Below are 19,614 nucleotides of genomic sequence, written 5' to 3' on the forward strand. Positions count from 1 at the left end.
AAAGAAAATGATTTTTGGAACACTAACAGACAGTTGATACCCACGCAAGAGCACCCCAGGTTGCTAGTGGACTAACTTGATAATACCCACAATCACCCAAAAATTCACAAAACATCCCACAATACAGATTCACGGGATGAGTGTAGAGTTTTTGGATTGCTTGATACGTGAACGAGATGTTTCCATTAAAGCCATGTCAAGTGGCGGAAAAGTGGCGTTTAGGTAGAATCCCCCCTTAACTGATTGATTCTATTTAACTTTATAGTTTTAGTCTTATTTTAGTTGGTGTGATTACTTATGGATTTTACAGACTAAATAAATTTAGATTGTAGTATGCAATGTCAAAGGGTATACCTGCTAACTCTTACGCCTGCGAGTTAAAAAACTTCGATTTCTCGCCAGCTCATGCTTACGGACCAATTTCTCATGCCTGGTTAAAAACATGTGAGCTATTATAACCTTAACTGACATACTTTTCAAAAATAGTAAACTCAAACCAATGCGAGAAACGAAAAGTCCAAGTAAAATGAGTAAATGACGATACTTTCCCCGAAATCTCTGATTTTTGAAGGTCCGTATAAGCATAATCATTCTCTTGAGAACTTCAGAATTATTCGGAACGTCTTCGGAAATCTTAGGGCGTCTTCGGAAGTCTTCGGATATATTTGTGTCGTCTTTGAATATCCTGGCACTCCCAGGATAAAAATCTCACCCCTCAGAGTCAGAGAAAGTTCGCAGGTATAGAACGGGGTCCCTTAACTGAGGCGACACCGTTGCATCTCAGTCTTTGCTCGGCACTAGTACTAAAACCCTAATGGTTAAAGTGGAACAGCAAATTTTCCTTGGAAAGATGGACTAATTAAATTTTGGTTTTATTTTCATCTCTGCACGTTTCAGTGAGTAATTCCACCCTCTGAAAGTTCCCCAGACCACTCCATCTGCGTTGGATGAAAAAGGTCCTCTGAGATAACGGCCATTCAGGTTGGAATGATGACAGCGTGTGTACCACCAGTTCCCTCCATGCCTTAAAGAACAGCTGCCCTCGACATCCAGGTCATTGTCGTTATCTGTTGTAGAAAACCGCGAACCACTAAAAAAAATAAAAGCGTGTACATGTGATTCTTGTGAATATATCGAATGAGAAGATGTGTTGAAATTAGTAAGCTTTAGCAACGTAGCATCACACGTGCTTATGCACATGGTAAATAAAATACAGTATTGTATGGATAAAAAGTTATTTTCCTGCAGTATATTTATAGACTTAGAAAAGCGTTTGACACTGTTGATCAGTCAGTTAATTGCGTAAGTTTGAACATTATGTTGTTAGGGTATTTTTTTTTATTTATTTTGGCATCTATCTGGACGAATCCAAACAGTTTGGGTCTAATATTAAAATTTTACATGATAAAATCGTTATTGAGGATACCAAGATTCACTAAAAAGTGGTTTAAACGAGTGTCCTCCTAAGAATCGAAACCTGAACAAACTCTTTGTGGTGTTTCACAGGGTTCTATCTTTGGCGCTCTTCTGTTTTCTTTTGTCACACGCTGAAAGCCATCTATCTCCCAACAAGTGTGCAGCGGAAGCTAACACTGTATTTCACGCAGAGCAGCCAACTCGAGCAAAACAATAATTGATTGATTGATTGACTGACTGATTGATTGATTGATTGATTGATTGATTGATTGATTGATTGATTGATGCTGGAAAAATGCTGGAAAACGGAATAACTTAACTCTACATAATAACGCAGATTTAGATCAGGCTATGCAACAAAATTAAAGTAAATTATATGTAGTTTTTTATTATCATTAATATTAAAATAAAAAAGAGATGAAGAGCGAAAAGGAGAATCAGATTATACTAGCAAAGAGAAGGACATGGATGATCATTTTCATCAGATTGATTGATTGTTTGATTGATTGATTGATTGATTGATTGATTGATTGATTGATTGATTGATTGATTGATTGAGTGATTAAAGGGACTTTGTTTGTTAGCGTAAAGTACTTTGAAAAGGCCCACTTATAATAATGGAAACCTACAGTAACAGTGTGATAGTCGAGTTATGTTAAAAGTTAAGCAAATTAAAGCAAAGGCAACCCTTGAACCAAAAAGCGTATATTAAGTGTACCCAAAATATTTTCAATTGTCTTAAAGCACGGACAACCAAGATGGAAACGGATTTTAACGTCAGTTCCTGTGTGGTAATGCTGCTTTAATCACACTCCTTAATTATTCATCATCTACAGGCTTAATTTGAAAAGAGCATTGCATGTTGACGAGCGTCTTTCCGTATGCACAAGTCTCTAAATGACTTTGCCCCGCAAAATTTGCATTCTATGTTTACTTTATACAGAAATCATTAAATCTCTTATTATTCTCCCAGGGATTCCGAGAGCAAGTTAGCTACTCAACTGTCTCGAACCAATAATGCCAAAAAACGTTTTAGTCATAGAGGTTCGGTAATGTAGAACAGTCTACCTGTTGAGCTGCGGCAAGCGCGAACTCTCTCCTCCTTCAAATCCGGTTACAGTGATTTCTTTCAGAAGTATAAACGTTAATCCTTAGCACATTGCACTGCATTCATGGAAAGCAGACACCTTTCATTATTATCATGATTTCTTCTTTTTAACTAGAGCTCGTATAAGTATTGATGATTTTTTTTCAAATTAATGATTTTTTTTTTAACTTGGATAAATAAAGTTATTATTGTTGTTGTTGTTGTTGTTGTTGTTGTTGTTGTTGTTGTTGTTGCATGGTACTAGAGCCCATTTCCACAACTTAAGCTTTCAGGTCGGGTGATTGCACTAAACACCCTCCAATTTTCACTACCATAAGCTCAGTTAAGAAGTTACAAGGCCTAGAAACTAAAAAAGATTTTCACTCTTCCGCCTTTAAACCGCTTCGTTTCCGTCGCAGTATTAAGGTTACCTGTTATAAGTTTGAAAATAGGTAATAACTTTATTGTTTTCGCTATTATCTTATAGCATTAGTTAATTTTAAAGAGAAGTTTGTTTCTTACTTCTGAACAGCCATTGAATCACCAGCCGTGCCATTGTATCCTCCAATCAAAAGCCGGTATTTATCTCCTTCGTCTGCAACTTTGAAAGTCGTGTACTCAGCGTATGTGATGTTCCCATCAAAGTCTTCCAAGTCAACCCTCAGAGAGCCGTTATCAGCGGCTGTCAAACGATGAAGATTGTCGTTCCCAAGCCAAAACTCTCCATTCAGGTTTCCAAACCCGTTCTTGTAGGCCGCCCAATCAAGATAGAAATCAACAGAGCCGTTCAAGCGCCTCTGAAACACGGTCCAACCGCCTCCGTCCGTGGTCATGTCACACAACACTGAGATCGGTTTGCCGCCATCAGGATTGATTGTATACACGCCACTGGAGTTTGAGCCATCTTGAAGGAGTTGAGCGCAGCTTTTGGCTTCTGTTAATACAAACAAATTTCTTTGCCTATACAGGGAATACAATCAGTTACAATTGTTCACACCATCAATAGGGAGACTGATAAAAAACGGCAGCCATTAGTTGTAGTTTTTAAATAGCGTATTGACCCAATTAGGTGTCTTCCCTCCAATAAAGCATCCAAGTGATATTATCAAGGCTGAAATAACTACTTACCTCTCATCATAGAAGGTTAAATTCACTTCATCATTGAACTGCTGAGGCTGACAAAAACATCCAAAATTCCAACTAATTTATCAGATGCTGGTTGAAAAGCCAATAATATGCACTTATATATTTCACTTATCTCAAAGTGAATATTGTTGATTATGACAATAAGCTATGTTTAATTCCTTTTAATGCTGTTAGACCCTGGCCAAAAAATGTCCAACTTCCCAAAACGTAGCCCCTTAAAAGTCCCACTGGAAACAAAAACCAAAAATTCACGGTTGTTATTTTTAACTTGATAAATCACTGAACAAAAGACGTTCAATGGATTTTTCTATGAGTAGATCTCCCGCTTATTTTTTTTTAATAATGCCCCTTTTAAATGTTTTGTACTAAAGTATCTACAACCTGCGACGAACCAGTCGCTCTTTCCTTGGGCTTAATGTTAATGTAGTTTTACAAAACCCTCAAAACATTCCCAGCGTCCAGGTCACATGACCAATGACGTCGCTATGGTAACAATGTTATGGAGGGTACTTCAAATAAACATCTTTAAATTTATGTTAAACTCAGGAAGATAACCCCCTTTGTAAAATGAAAGACCATTAATGGCCATTTCTATATACTCCACACAAATCTCTTTTTGAGTACATCGATTATTATGATAGATGTCCGCTTTCGCAATGAGTTCAAGGCCGTTTTGGGCGTGGTCACGTGACTGATGACGTCATTTCGCCTAATTTGATATGAGTGATATTTTATGGCAAGTGTTATTTTCATGTGGTGCAGCATCCTCCTTGGGTTCAAATTGACAAAGTAATTTGGCATTTGCGATTTTTCAGGTACAAAGGATTCTGAGAAGGCTGTTATTGTAATTATATATTACTTTTATAATTGTTATTCGCTATCTATTATTACTTACCACACGGTTTTCCCGCATATCCTTTGGCACACTTGCATAGTGCGCTGCCTTCTTGATAGTCAGGAATGCAGACTCCTTTGTTACCATAAGGCGAGCAAGTTGTGTCAATCTCACAGGAACTCTGGTAGAGAAAAATAACTGGTCATCATGCAGTCCTTATACACCTGTGTCCTTAATTATTCAGCTGCTTATCCCGGATTTCTGGTTCTCAAAGACTCGTCTCAACTGGCAAACCAGTTTCCGTGTTCCCAAAAATACTCGCTTTATGGCCTTTTCCACTTAATTTATGTCTAAACTGACATCACTAACTTCCGTCTGGAAGTACTTCTGGTTTCAAAATATTAAGGACTTACCACATTTGGTTTCAAAATATTAAGGACTTACCACATTGATAATGTGTATCTTACCAAAAAACAACCTGCAGAACACAATTGTTAATATCAAAAAACGCAAAAACGCAAAAATAACTCATGGATGAAATTTCCCCTTCATAACCGTCAACTGCTAAAAGCCTTAACATTTAACCGTCAACCGTCAAACCTATCCCCTTATGGAAACTCTCTTATACGTGTCAGTATTTATCTCCGCACACGTGAAGTATTCGGAATCATTATACCACCTTTTGTTCGATTTCGTGCACTATCCTTGTATATATTTGAAGATTTCCGAAACGACGAGAATCGTTCCTCGGCAACCTGGCTGACATCCGTGAATGGCCGAAGATTTCCGAAAAGTTACCGTTAATTTTCTCCATAACTGCTTAGATAACGTAAGATAAGACGTGATCACTTTATTATATCACAAATTAAATAATATTTCACTTTCACAAGAACCAAAAAAATTAAAAATAAACAAAATCAATAAAAACGAGAACATTTTTCATTTGCAGTGATTATGATTTTGTGTGGATTATTATTATTTTATTTAATTTCATTTATTTCATTTGTGATGCATTGTTTGGCCAACTCGCTAACTTTCTCTCGTACGAGTAGCTATATTTATTTCTACAACTGAGCCAATCAGATGTAGAAGTTTCCATGTTTAGTTGATATTCAAAGTTATGTGATTTAATGAAAGACCAGCTGTGTTGTAGCATTATTCAACGGATCCAACCGTTTTTGTCCAACGACGCTCATTCCTAAGATTAAGACCAATGGAAGAAACAATGTACTGAGAAATAGCGTTAAGAATATAGTGATCCTTTCAGTAAGCAAAAGTACTTTGTGTACGTTTCTTGCTAGAGCAGCAATATCCGATACCAGGCAAATTTTTAAAGTGAACTAAATGTCACTCACTTGACAGTGACTTACATATGAACTGCAACAGAAAAAGCCATTGATTGAAAGAATTAATATTGGATAATTTTGGTAAAACAACCGTAAAGGTTTTGGATAAACGGCATCACGGGAATGGCACCTAAAAGCCAAGCGTTTTTTACCCTGAAATTAACGATTACTGAAACCCTCAAGCACCCTCGAGCGCCTTTACCAAAAATATGATCAGTTATTAAACGGAGATTGGAGATTGCATCAGAGCGAAAACAGTCTCCCCTGCGATTTCAACAGTTATCGTTTCCAACGCATCGGACCACGCTCAGGGAGACTAGAGTACTTTCTGAAGCTCCCCGGGAGAAATTGAATTGAAATTGAAAACAGAGACTCCTACCAACAGCATTATATATAGTGTCTTGTTGGTAAAAATTGGTCCATCACTATCGGCCTTTACTACGGTGAATAATTGTTGATTATTACAGGATGGATGACAACATATCAAAATTATCGTCTGGTCACGCTCATTCACGGTCTAAAATAATCATTCTGAAAATGTTCTCGTTTTTATTGATTTTCATTTATTTCTTATTGTTTGGTTCTTGTGAGAGTGAAATATTCACAATCTCCTGTTTGTTCTTGTAATCCACGGGAAGTCAAAATCAAATTTAATTAACAACAACAAATTCGACCGCTTAATTTACGAGATGTTGAACATCCAAGACGTTAAAACAACTTTGAATATAATGTGTAAACTGACTCCATCCGCACTAAACCCAAATGTCTATTACATTGTTTTCATTCAAACAGTCACTATACCTTGATAATAATGGTGGTAGTGTCATGGAAACGTAGCACAGCAGTAGTTTTAACTTTTCTTCTACATTAATTTTTCAGTAAGCCTCTCTAATTAAAGATATTAGAAATTTTTATGAGAATGTTGAGGCTGAAATTTGATCCCGATTTTCCAGAACATGCTTGGAACGTACCCAAGTTAAAAATAAGCGATAATTAAAAGCATTTTTATTCAGTTCAATCTGCAGCCTTTTTTGCATCGAGCTAAAAATACGCAACGCAATACGCAATACAATACAGTGCGCAATGGTCTTGTAAATGTTTAGGGTTTTCGATTGGTTTATGGAAATTTTTTACCACGTAACTTAAGTACATGCTAAGAAGGCTTCAAGCTTAAAACATGAAAAGAAAAGTCATATTAAATAAGAATATTTCGCAAGATTAGACGTTTTTGTAAAAACAACAAGAAAGAATATTTTTAGAATTGTCCACATTAAATTTAAAGGACCATAAAGAATCTTGCTATGTACCGATTCCTCGAAAATTTCGTAAATAAAATAATTTGTTTAAGGTCCAATTTGTACGTTTCCCCTTTAAAAGTTGGAACAAATAAATTTAGCGCTAAAACTGAAAACAGCGACAATCGCGGTAATTCAGATTAACACATTACAATCAGTTAGTCACAAAAAGCAGGTGTTCCCAGCGGTTCATCTCGCAGTGTATATCTATCCGGATGGACTTTCTCGCCTTGGAAATTCGGGTAAAGTTGTAAAGAAAAAGTAAAGTATATTCTTCGGTAAATTTGTATCAGCTCTGTTCAAAAATTCCTTAACACTGGAAAGCTAATTTGTTTCCTTTCCGAATAGGCAAAATGACTGCTTTTAAAAGTACGAAATTTGATCAGCTCGCATTTTCGAAAAGCCAACAACACAATGAGCCATAAGATTCCTTTACCTCAGTAAACCTTTACAGTTTATGTAACTTGCTGAAGAATCGGAACAGGTCAATGAACTTTATTATCTTAGACGATCTGGGATTACATGGCGGACGAGACAACAGAAGTGAAGTGAAGGGTAACAATACCAGAAACGAAGGTGAAATGAGTTGTGTTCGACTCGAATAAAACTGCGGTGTTTAAATTAGTGCGAAACGAACTTGCCTGTATTCCTACGTAAGTGAAATTCTCATCCTCTGTGAAATTGACCGCACCAACGAATCGATCAGAGTCGCTCAGTTGACAAATGTTCTTCGTTTTCCCGAAGTTGTAAGATCTGCATTTTACTTCCTCAACGCAAGCAAGGCGACAATAGCTTTCTGAATCCACTGCCATTTCTTGAATCAAGTTTCCCGTCAACTTTCGTCCGTGCATCGTCGCGACGAAGTTGACAGCTTTCAAACCGGGTTTCGAAATACGGCTTGTGCCGTATGCTGGCGCCGCAGCCAGGAAAAACAGCCAGAGATGCATGTTCTGAAGGAAGGATATCGATTAAAGCTGTGAAGGTAATTTATTGAAACAATCCGTAGATGTTAACCAGGTTCCATAGTTTAAAAGGAAATTGTTTTCGTTGCATCAAGATTAATTTTTTAACGTAGTTGTCATATGATGTTTGTTAGGCAAACAATCGTTACGTAAGCATTCTTATTTTGTAAATGCCAAAAGCTAGCCTCCATTGAGTCAATAATTGAGACGCACTTTGTTAACACTTCACATAATTTAATCGCGACAAACAAGCAGATGAAGGCGACAATAAAAAATATGAAGGTCTAGACTAGAATGAATAAATTAATTAAAGAACCGTACATTAAAACTAGAACGACACAATCAACGAGCAAACGGAAACTAATGACTTATTAATTATGTATAAATTTTGCGACTCAAACTCTATTCATCCTCGTTCTTTTTGTGCAAGAGGGTTAGTATGACAGTGATGCTAGTATAATTAATGCATGTGGTTGTGCGAAAATCTTTCCAGAAGTTACATCACAGCGTCTCTAAATCCACAAAAAACTTTTAAGTTTTTACTTCGGCGAGCGACAAAAGAAAAAGCTGCCTGACATCTTCTGCGGTGCGTTATTTTTATTTTTTTTATTTTTTCTCCACGGCGTAAACCGGCTTTAAAACTTACAACATTAACTTAACAAAAATATGCAAAAATATTACTGTAACAGGGAAACAAGGTGCGAAATACAAAGCGGAATAAAGAAAATCAATAAAAAAAGGTGAGCTGGAGCGCAAAATGTGTAAAACAACTATAACGAACAAAAGGGAGAACAAAAAATAGTTTAGCTAAGATCTTAAACATTTTCCTTCTCATAATAAAAAGGATTTTATAAAAGGACGAAGTTAGAGATTTCGTTTTTGTTTTGTTTTGTTTCTTTTTTGGGGGGTGGAGGGGGGTTAAAACGTTTGTATGGGATTTTATCCTAAATGCGTTAAAAATAGATTTAGTTCTTAGTTGAAATCAAATAAATGGCATATATGAGTTTCATCAGTTTAATACACGCGATCTATCGCCTTCAAAAGAGTCGGATACAGTTGCGTTTTGGTAGACGTCAATCAAATAAAAGCCGTTGAAATTGAGGCTTCCTATTTACCAAGTTCGGATTTCGAGTTCGATTTGGGTCGCTCGGGATTTCTTTTTTTATTATTATTATTATTTTATTTATTTTCTTTTAGAAAACGATGTCTGGTTGTAGATATTTCCTATCGCCATAATGTTACAATATCAACCCAGAACAAGGAGAACTCAGAAGCGTGCAAATAAAAAGAAAGTTTAAAGGGTTAAAAGAGTTTATATCTCATTCGATAACATCCTATGGCGCCAGAAAACTGTTAGACATTTTCTTCACAGTGTCACTTTTGAGCGAGAGCAATCTCGTACCCAGAGTCCTCAGGCTCTTGGCCCAGCGGTTGGTCGCCAGGAGAGACTCTGGGGGGAACTGGAAATTTATTACCGCAGGATTTCTGCGGTACAACAATGCAAACTGTTACGGGACAGCTAATCGAAAATTCTCCCAATCTCGTACCCAGAGTCCTCAGGCTTTTTGGTCAGCAGCTGCGACCACCCACTGACCAAAAAGCCAGAGGACTCTGGGTACAAGCAGGAGGGAGAGGTCAACTCGTGGACTCGGCTGTCCGGATGATACGGGAAATCGTGCTGTTCTCACGTATTATGTTAAAAGAGAAAGCGTGGTGAATAAATAAGTGTTTCCCGTTCTTGGCAATCGGCGATCAGGATTTATGAATTTATTGTTATATGAAACAGACCTTGCTTCTTTCTGACACGCCTCGATGCAGTCGATTCAATCCGACGAATGAAACGATGTTATAACATGGCCAACCAAAACATGGTTTACAACAGTGAAGGATTTGAAAACTAAAACACACGAGGAAAGCAGAAGATGAGAATCGACATGGTAATCCTAGCCATAGCGTTTTCTTCGCTTCTTTATGTAGGAAATGGGGGCATTGGACTTCGACAAATTTTGCCTCAAACGATTGGAATAAATTAGACCTTTCAATCAGACAAAGCCCATCATTAGCTAGTTTTAAAAGAGTGTTGAGAAATGTAAATAGTCTTTAGTCTAATTTTTATACATTCATATATTAGTCTTTATTTTTTTATTTATTTATTTTGTTGTTGTTGTTGTTCTTTTTTGATTTTCGAGGACTCTTTTCTAAATCACTTATTAGTGAAATTGATTTCCTCAATAAAGATTATTATTATTATTATTATTATTATTATTATTATTATTATTATTATTATTATTATTATTATTATTGTGAACCAATGAGTCACTTTTTCCACCAAGCAACTTACTGAATCGGTTATGGACTCTGTCCCTGTCATATTCCATTTTTTTTCGAAATGTCACACCTTACATTTCCATTATATTGCAAGCTAAGTATTAATACCACAGTATCATGTTCCATTGTTGCCTTTCATATGATTTCATAATATGATCCCAGTGAAATAAGAGGCCACAGACCTCTAGGTATTTGAGAGTCTCAGGATATAAATTAAAGCAATTGTTGTTGGCACTCGATTGAGATTACAGAATTAAGTAACAAAGGAAAAACGAACTGATCTTGAAATTTTAATATATATTTTTATTAAAATCGTTTCATCATGTAAATGGCTTAGGTCGGTGTCAATGAAAACAAAGCCGAAAAAATTAAAAGTTTGAAGGCTTATATGAATCGAAAACGATAAAATTATTTGTTGGGATAAATGGAGAATACTATCACTGCTGCTGAAATACGTCTTGGGAACGTTTAATAATTAAGGGTTTACGCTACGAGCAATCATCAAAGTAAACTACATCAGCATGTGCATTTCCCATAACCACGTTTCCATAAAAAAACTGGCGAACTTCACATAAATATTCAAGGTTGAGAGTTTGGTATGACGATATAGGCTGAAGGACAGTAACTTTAGAGTAGCGGTGTATTTCTGAGATCGCTCTTTTTACTACTATAATAAAAAAAAGTTATTTTGGACAATCAAACATTGTCGTAATTAATAATTAATCCCAAGTAAGCCATTGTATTTAATTATAAATAGCCCAAAATACGAATTGTTTTAGTTTTGACGGCTTATTTTAGTGGGTTTCTTTTCAGAAGACCTTAATCGCCTCAAAAATTCGGAATTGGTCCAAAAGGACATCTTAAGTTTTCTTCGGCAAAACGTGAGGTCGAAACTAATCCCTTTCGTTTTCCAAGGGGGAAATCTGCCATTAAAAATGCGAAAACGTGTCATTTAGCATTGTCACAAAATGAAGATCAGCTGGTAAATCCAGGGAGTGAAATAATGTTTTCTAAAACTTTCTATGACTTAGAAGGTCAGCTTAAACTTACCACCAGATCAGGAGACAACATTTTAAGTATTTTTTTTTTTTTATTTTCGTTGGGGACCTCTGTTTTAAGAGTCAATGTCTGAGAAAACCGGGCAAAATCTGAAAAAGCTGAAAGATGGGGGTCGGCCAAATTATTCCATACTAACATCATAGATAGGTTAGGTGGACTTATGGATAAATTTACTAAAGTTTACTCTTCAAGTGTTTTGGTATAGGAGAAATGAGATCCACTCTCCATCACCCCCTCAGGTCCTAGTTTTTCTGATAAATTTGACCCAAATTTGACAGTCAGCAAAAACTGTAAAATTTAGCGAACGGAGTTCATGTTTTGTACCTGATATAAATGGTCATAGAACTTCTTGTAAAAAGCCAGAGATATGCGAAATAAGCAAAAGTCACTCTACAACATTTACTTTTGGGATACCTATATTTCGTATCTGCAAATGAGTAAGAAATTAGCCATTTTCGACTTCACGCAGAACACACAACTAAATCTTCTGCAACAATCGGATGCTAAAACCAAACACTCTTACCTTTCCTCTATCAGAATCAGCAATAATCTTTTTGGGCCATTCAAACAGCAAGATGCTTCACCACCTCCATTACTCCTACCACTCGTTGTCATGTACAGCACGACACGACGCAAGCAATGTGCCGATTAAGCCGCTCTTAGATTCCACATTGGATTTCTCCACGGTTAAATATATGCAGTTGACTAAAGTGGTCCCCAAAAAATCAGAACCCTCTCTCTGGCCAATTTAACTGAAGGAAAATTTAAAAAGAAATACGAACTAAACAGGACGACGCCATCTTGAGTTGGATTGCTCTCAAGGGACTTGGACCTACTTATTTTTACTTTTGGTAGGGAGGGAACAGGGAAGGACCTATCTTGCTAGAAACGTCTGTTTGTCGCGATAAACAGCTCAAGATCTGAACAAACAATGACATGAACGAATCATGCTCAAAATAGAGCCAGCAGAAGCGTGAAACAGCGTGAAAAAATAACTTCATTGGATTTTTTTTGAGCGCGCGGCTTTTGATGTACATTTCCACCGTTAAGAAATCAGAGATATCCAACTCCCGCGTTCTTCACAACTCGATAAAGCACACTAAAGCATGAACAACTGGAATATTTGAATTTAATAACAAAAATTGCAATGCCTTTATAAGACAGTTTCCGTTTAGTAACTTCGAAAGAAGTACCGATATTTGACACTTGTACTACATTACACTAGTAAAACAAATCTCTGTACAATGTATAAGCAAACTGATCACAGTTATTACTCAATAAATTGACTCTCCTAGGTTAATCTCTCATAAAATACGATATTTCAACAGGGAGCCCACGTCACAAAATGTGGTTGTCAGTGAGGCCCTGCACAAATCTAACGTAAGAATAAAAAAAAAAATTACAAATATAGCTATCTAAAAATAAAAAGTAAAAAGGATAAGAGTCTACATGTTTCTAATAAGACGTCTAAAAACTAAAAAAATTGGAAATGTTCCTAATGCCGTCTGGGAGAGCGTCCGCATGACAAATAAAGCGATGCCGACCCCATGAGCGCTTTGATTGTGGTTTACATTGATTGTGATTGTGATTGTGATTGTGCTCTACTCGACACGCTCCCTTCTGAATCACTGAGGAAAGCTGAAACATGATCTCTACCTTTACCGCAAAGCAGTCAGATTGGATGTGTGAAATAAGTAGAAACAGTGTCATGGAATTGTTCTACCTTTAAAATAAACTGCGTAAAACTAAAGATAACTGACGGAAAATGTGCGCTTGATATTTAGAAAAAAGAATTTTCCTTTCAGATTCCCTTTGGGTTGGAATTTCCTTTTTCCTATAGATAACTGCCTTTTCCAAGGTATGTTTGTTTTTGCTTCCGATCTTTTGTTTACTTACTTTGAACTTTGCTAGTTCCGTTGGTCTGTCAATGAACACATGTCGTGAAGCGAAATATTTACCCAGGAGCCCTCACTGAATACGTCATTTGCTTTTAATAAAAGCGTTGGACTTACCATTCCGGCTTGTCATGTACACCAGAAGGCCCTTAAGAGTATGCGCTTTTTGGTTATAAAAGCTACTGTTGAAAACTTACACAACAAATTAACAAAAAATTAGTTTTGGCTGTATTATCTCCGCTTTGATACCTTGATAAATATGATAGGAGACGGGAAGGAGGAGCTGCCGGACCGTCAAGAACGCTAATCAGAGAATAAACAAATAACATCACGTTAACGTAGAATCTGCAACGCCCAACTCTTAAACTCTACTGGGATCATCACAAAATTGTCTCCGGGTCGAAAAAATAAAGAAGTTACATATCGGTCCAAGGGAACAGTAATCAAAGGTAGCAAGGAGGAAGCATCCTCCACTTTAAATCTGCTTGAATGGCCTTTTCGACAAGTGTTACACAGGGCTGAAACAATATTTGAAATGTTGATTTCAATTGAATGAGATGTTTGTTACATTGTAACGAAACAACGCATCTGATTAATTAGCAGAGATTTCCGAACTGATAAGAAACTACACGTAAGGTGAAAATATCTTTAGGTAACGTATAAAGAGTACATTAATTACCAAAAATAGGTGAATTGCGAGAAAATAATTTAAATATTGGCTTATTGTACATACCGGATCCTATTGGAACTGAAACATGAAACTCCTGGTATATTTCTTCCGACACCTGTTTGTTTACCCGACGAGGATTTTTTAATTTTTTCGCTTCACCTCTGTGAGATGGGTGAGAACAACTGGATTTTAACTTCTGGTGATGTGTTGTTAATTCGTATTTGTGCTTTGGACATTTCCCTGTCTTCCTCTGATAGAGAATGCAATCCGGCGCGATTGAGAATAACATCAGCTTCGTTAATCCGTGTCCCTAAGCCTCGACTTCGATCCACTGACACCCAGATTAGTTAGATAATCTGTTAAATCTTTTCTGCATGATTTTAGAGGAATCAGTAACATAAAGCTCATTTGGTGCGTATGGTGTTGGACCATGTTGGACTGTCAACAGTTGAAAATAAGCAGATCATTTTGTGGTGTACATTACGCTTCTGACTGCAATGTAAATACTGTCGCAAAAGACTGGAGCGAAGACCATATGTCACGTAATAAATGTAAATATGGTAAGAACAAAATTGTCATAAAATACTTTCGTACGTGTATAGTCTCTTACGATATTAAATAATATGACGTTATTTTTTCGGATTTTTTTCCCTTTGTATTGAAACAAAATAGAGTTTCTGCAAGTGAATCTGCAAACAAGACTTCCAACTGGGCTACGGTATTGTTTCTCCAAATTACTCTTGTGTTTTTGGCTCTTATTTGATTCGTTGTAATCACGTCTTTGACAGTACAAGACAGCTTGACCCAGAAACTTCGCCTAATCAAAGCCCACAAAATGCAGATTAAATTTCAAACCAATTTTCCCTGCCCAGCAAGCCTAACAACATGTAGGCCATTTAATAAGCAAGGAAAATGGTTGTAACTCTCGTTGGTATCTTCATTTCCCAATAGTTTGTGATTCCTTGCCACTTACGGCATGGGCCTAAACCAGCCTTAAATCAAAAAGCTTACTTATGAAAAACAGCGTGGAACAATCATTCATGGCCAGCCTTGGCTACCTTACAACCAATCAACTAGTTCCCAGTCTATCCCGAGTGAACAAATTCCACATGGCGTCGTTTTGTTTATTTTCGCGTTTTCTTGATTTTCTTCCCGTTAAATTGGCAAGAGAGGAGATTTGAATTTTTTGTGGAACTAATTTGATCAACTGAATATTTTTAACTTAAGACAAACCCAATGCGAAATCCAGGAGCGGCTTAAACAGCACATTGATTGCGTCATGTCGTGCTGTGCATGACATCGAGTAGTAGGAGAAATGGAGGTGATGTAGCATCTTGCTGTTTGAATGGCCCAAAAAGATTATTGCTGATTTTAATAGATGGAAGGTAAGAGTGTTTGGTTTTGGCATCCAGTTTTTGCTGAAGTTTTAGTTGTGTGTTCTGCGTGAAGTCGAAAATGGCTAATTTCTTACTCATTTGCAGATACGAAATAATAGGTATTCCAAAAGTAAATGTTGTAGAGTGACTTTTGCTTATTTCCCATATCTCTGGCTTTTTACAAGAAGTTCAATGTCCATTTATATCAGGTACAAAACATGAACTTCGTTCGCTAAATTGTACAATTTTTGCTGGCTGTCAAATTTGGGTCAAATTTACCAGAAAAACTAGGACCTGAGGGGGTGATGGAGAGTGGATCTCATATCTCCTATACCAAAACACTTGAAGAGCAAACTTTAGTATATTTATCCATAAGTCCACCTAACCTATCTATGATGTTAGTATGGAATGATTTGGCCGACCCCGATCTTTGACCACCTGCCTGGTTTTCTCAGACAATAACTCTTAAAATATTAACTGAGAGAGCAAATTTGATTTATGTTATCTCTCATGCGCCGACCAATTCGAACCTTCAGAATCCCCCCGAACCGTTTTTTTTTTTCTTTTTTTTTCGCTTAGCCGGTTTTTCCTGGTTTTAGCTAAAAGTTTTTCAAAGAAAAGAATTTTGCTTCTCTTAATATCCTATTCAAAATTGCCTCAATAGTTTTTTGAAGGAGTCATTAATATATATATATATATATATATATATATATATATATATATATATATATATCAGTGTTTGAAAAGCGTTTTCATCAAAATATAATGAAATATTTCGGTTTCTGACCGCAAAGTGGATCTAAATCCTCCTTTCGGTTTAGGCGTTTTACACTGATAGTTGCAGCTTACTGCATACGGACTGTCTGCAACAAAATCAATGATAATTACAGCGACAACGGTCTGACCGCAAAGTGGATCGAAATCCGCCAATCAAAGTACACGAACATGACTTTTTGAGTAAGGGTTGGTGCAGTGTTTTTATTTTTTTAAAAAAAAACAAAAAGGACTTTGCGTTGTTTTTGGTGAAATCCAAAAACGAATCATGAATCCTTAAAATCCACACTCCGGGTGGGTTCTTCAGATCAAATTTAACTCCGGATTTATGACATTTCCTTTTTTTTTTTTTTTTGGCAAAAGTGTTTTTGGCAAGCGGTTTTCTGTGCGAAAATGGTACACAACAGTTATCGTACATGACGTTCAAACTTAAAGATTTTGTTTGCGCCAATTTGATTTTCCCATCACGAGGAGCTCGTTAAAAGGTAGAGAACGTTTACGCAAAAAATCAAAACTGCACGAAGAGGGAGGTCAAAGCAATTGTAAGCACCTTTCCTTTCCCTTTTTCAGCTTAACAATTTGAGTACAAAAATACCTTTGATAGTCATCGATTTGTATCTTATCAGGCATGAGTTTTTTTTAACAGCTGTTTTTGTCGATCGCCAAGCTATTGTTTTGCTTGTGGTGTTATTTTCAATTTTATTTTATCTATTTCGACGTTAACTGTATTTTTCGTATTTTCCGGTTTCCATCCCTCGTTGCCATGGCAATATATCCTTTTCCGGATCTGCCTTTGTTTTTGGATGTCAAGAATCACAATCTGATATCACAATTCCGTTTTCGGATTCTCCCCAAAAAAGCACCCTCAAACTTCAGAGTCCGCATGCTACTGAAAGTGTTATTAAACATTTAAGACCCTTAGCTTCCATGGAAAATATTCCGGAAACTTGGAATCCATGCTAGTCTTAGAGCCTTGAAAAGGATTTCAATATCTACCATACAAATCCCACCTTTCTGCTGGTCGATATAAAGCTGCTCTTTTGATTTTGCCTCTCTTGTTTTCTATAAGACGTTAAAGCTTTGTTTTCACGACAGGTGCAATATCCTCAGGAACATAAACAACTGACTCCTGATAAATTAGCTGACACAGTCCCAAGGATTTGATTATCATCACTTTCTGAACAATATAAAAATATCTTGCTCTCTGCATACCAACGTTTGTTTAAAATTGAAGATACGTTCGTTATTGCCTTTCTCTTTATAAGAGGCATGGGATCCTAAAATTTCACCGCATTACGCAAGCATTTTAATTGTAAAGGATTGTGCTAATTATTTTTCAACTTGCCAGCCAAATCCCTATTGATGTTTTTATGTTCAGACTTAAACTAACCAAACTCTTAAACTCTTTAACTGTTCTTAAGGCATTCCTGAGTGAAGACAAACTGGCACAAATTAGATTTGTATCATCCGCAATATTGACTCTATATTGGTAATGTTGACTCACTTTAATTTCACCTACCAACTGTTAGTTCCTTCAATATTTTATATAAATGTATTTTATTTGAGAAAAATTTTGCTGAAAGAACAAACAGTTACGAAGGGAGAAGGCATCCCTGACACGCACTTTGGGACGGTTTCAACCGATTCGTTAATTGTTTATCGCTGCACTCTCAATACCTTTGAGAAATCCATTTTGTCATTATGCACCAAATTGAAACTGCTCTGGGGCTCCACATTCACTCCCACACTTTACTCTGGACTTTGAGTGCTGCAAACATGACGATGGCCCTGATAAAAAGCTCGGTTTTCTAAAGTGGCCATGTTTGTAACTTAATCGCCCTACCTGACAGAACGGTCGTTTTCCGCAAATCAAGGACACAAGGCTTTTATTTGGTTTCAACATGCAAACTAACGTTTAATGACACACTGTAAAAAAACTGGGTAATCTCCCGAGCTTGCGTCAACGGTTATCTTTACAAGCATTTTCGTCTTGTGTTATTTTCCCTATATACAGGCATACGGTATGTGCCACAACCAACAGTTAATTAAAACATATAATTATATTCAGCGAATGCAAAGAGGTACAAAAATCATGCAATTGGTTTGACATGACCATTGTCGTCTGTGCAGAGCCACAAAATGCTTTCGATTGGCAGCCATGGGCCGAGGTATAGAAGTATAGAAGAGGGAAGGAAAAAGTGTCATTCGGGTATTTCAAAGGGATTTTCAAAATATCTCGAGCAGACCCAACGAAAAAAAGATAGAGTTTTCTTACTTTAGCTATTTAAGAGGGATATCTTCTTCTATGGAAGGTACACTCGATTGGAAAAACGTTCACACCTTAAAAGCATAAACCGTGAACGATGAGACCTAATGGCTTCATGGGTGTAAGTGTACTAAATTTATTTGCATAATATTCTATTCTCGTGCGGCGGTTAATGACCAAAATGAGTTGCACGTGTGTACGATGGAAACTGTCCAAGCTTTCCTAAAGTGTCAAGTTGGCCAACTGAGGCCAATTTTTAAACACTACCCACTAATCCGTTGGGTCTCATCGTTCATGGTTTATCCTTTTTAGGTGTCATCGTTTTTGCAATCAAGTGTATATGAAAGGGTTGCCCTTCGACACCCCGAGGTTTCTAGGGACTTAAACGAGTGAAAAATGCTGACCTCAAAATTTGTCCATATTTGACCCTATCCCCCCTGCCCTCACAGGAAAGAACTGACCAGCCGTCAGCTTAGTTACGAAAGAAATTCTTGGCCTTCAACTTACCGAACCGACAAATGATCCATTTACCTAAAATATACGATCACAGTGATTTCTGTTGCACACATGCAACACATCCATATTGGAATCCAACTACTATGCAAGATGTTTGCTCCGGGGTCCACCACCCAAATTTTCGGGGAGTACCCACCCCGCGGAGGTTTGTCACATGAAACTAGTTTAATGACTTAGCTCCAACGAGTCTCCGGTAGTTTAGAGGTTTAGCACCCGTACAAGTAGTCGGAACGTTACAGGTTCGACTCCTCTTCGACTCCGAGCATGCCTGTGTCACTGACCGAATAACAGCATTCTAATTTAGTTACGGGGCGTTAAATACGTTTGTTGCATTGCGTGTGTGACAAATGATACATGATTGGCAACAGAAAACGAGACAGGGGAGAGTAAACCCCACATGCATACAAAGGACTCTATCAATGATAACTTTGTATGGCTGCTTTTACTGCAGGGTAAACATGCATAATTTGTTCTTTAGAGGATAATTCCTCGCTAGATAGTTTAAAAACGGCATACAATTTAGGAATTCTGGCGGCTCTGTTGAAAACGTTAAGTGGCCGTGTTTAAGGTTACCTTATACCTTCAAAGGTGTCTTCAGAGGTATCTCGCGTCCAAGCGAAGTAGCTCGTCCGGTTTAAACTGT

General features: G+C 37.0%; 1 protein-coding gene across 1 annotated transcript in view; it reads right to left on the bottom strand.

The window, feature by feature from the left end:
• Positions 1-8,072, bottom strand: part of LOC146481450 (ficolin-2-like) — an 8,207-nt gene extending 135 nt beyond the window's left edge. Inside the window, exons 1-4 of the mRNA XM_085108269.1 lie at positions 7,767-8,072; positions 4,545-4,665; positions 3,026-3,437; positions 1-1,090 (exon numbers count right to left, since the gene is read on the bottom strand). The exon at positions 1-1,090 is cut by the window's left edge and continues 135 nt beyond it. Coding sequence (XP_084964395.1) covers positions 856-1,090; positions 3,026-3,437; positions 4,545-4,665; positions 7,767-8,072 — 1,074 coding nt within the window. The 3' untranslated portion in view covers positions 1-855. The remainder of the gene's footprint in view (positions 1,091-3,025; positions 3,438-4,544; positions 4,666-7,766) is intronic.
• Between the last annotated feature and the right edge of the window lie 11,542 nt (positions 8,073-19,614).

The sequence above is a fragment of the Pavona decussata genome, unplaced genomic scaffold, assembly GCF_977016875.1.
Source record: "Pavona decussata unplaced genomic scaffold, jaPavDecu1.1 SCAFFOLD_49, whole genome shotgun sequence".
Classification (NCBI taxonomy): domain Eukaryota; kingdom Metazoa; phylum Cnidaria; class Anthozoa; order Scleractinia; family Agariciidae; genus Pavona; species Pavona decussata.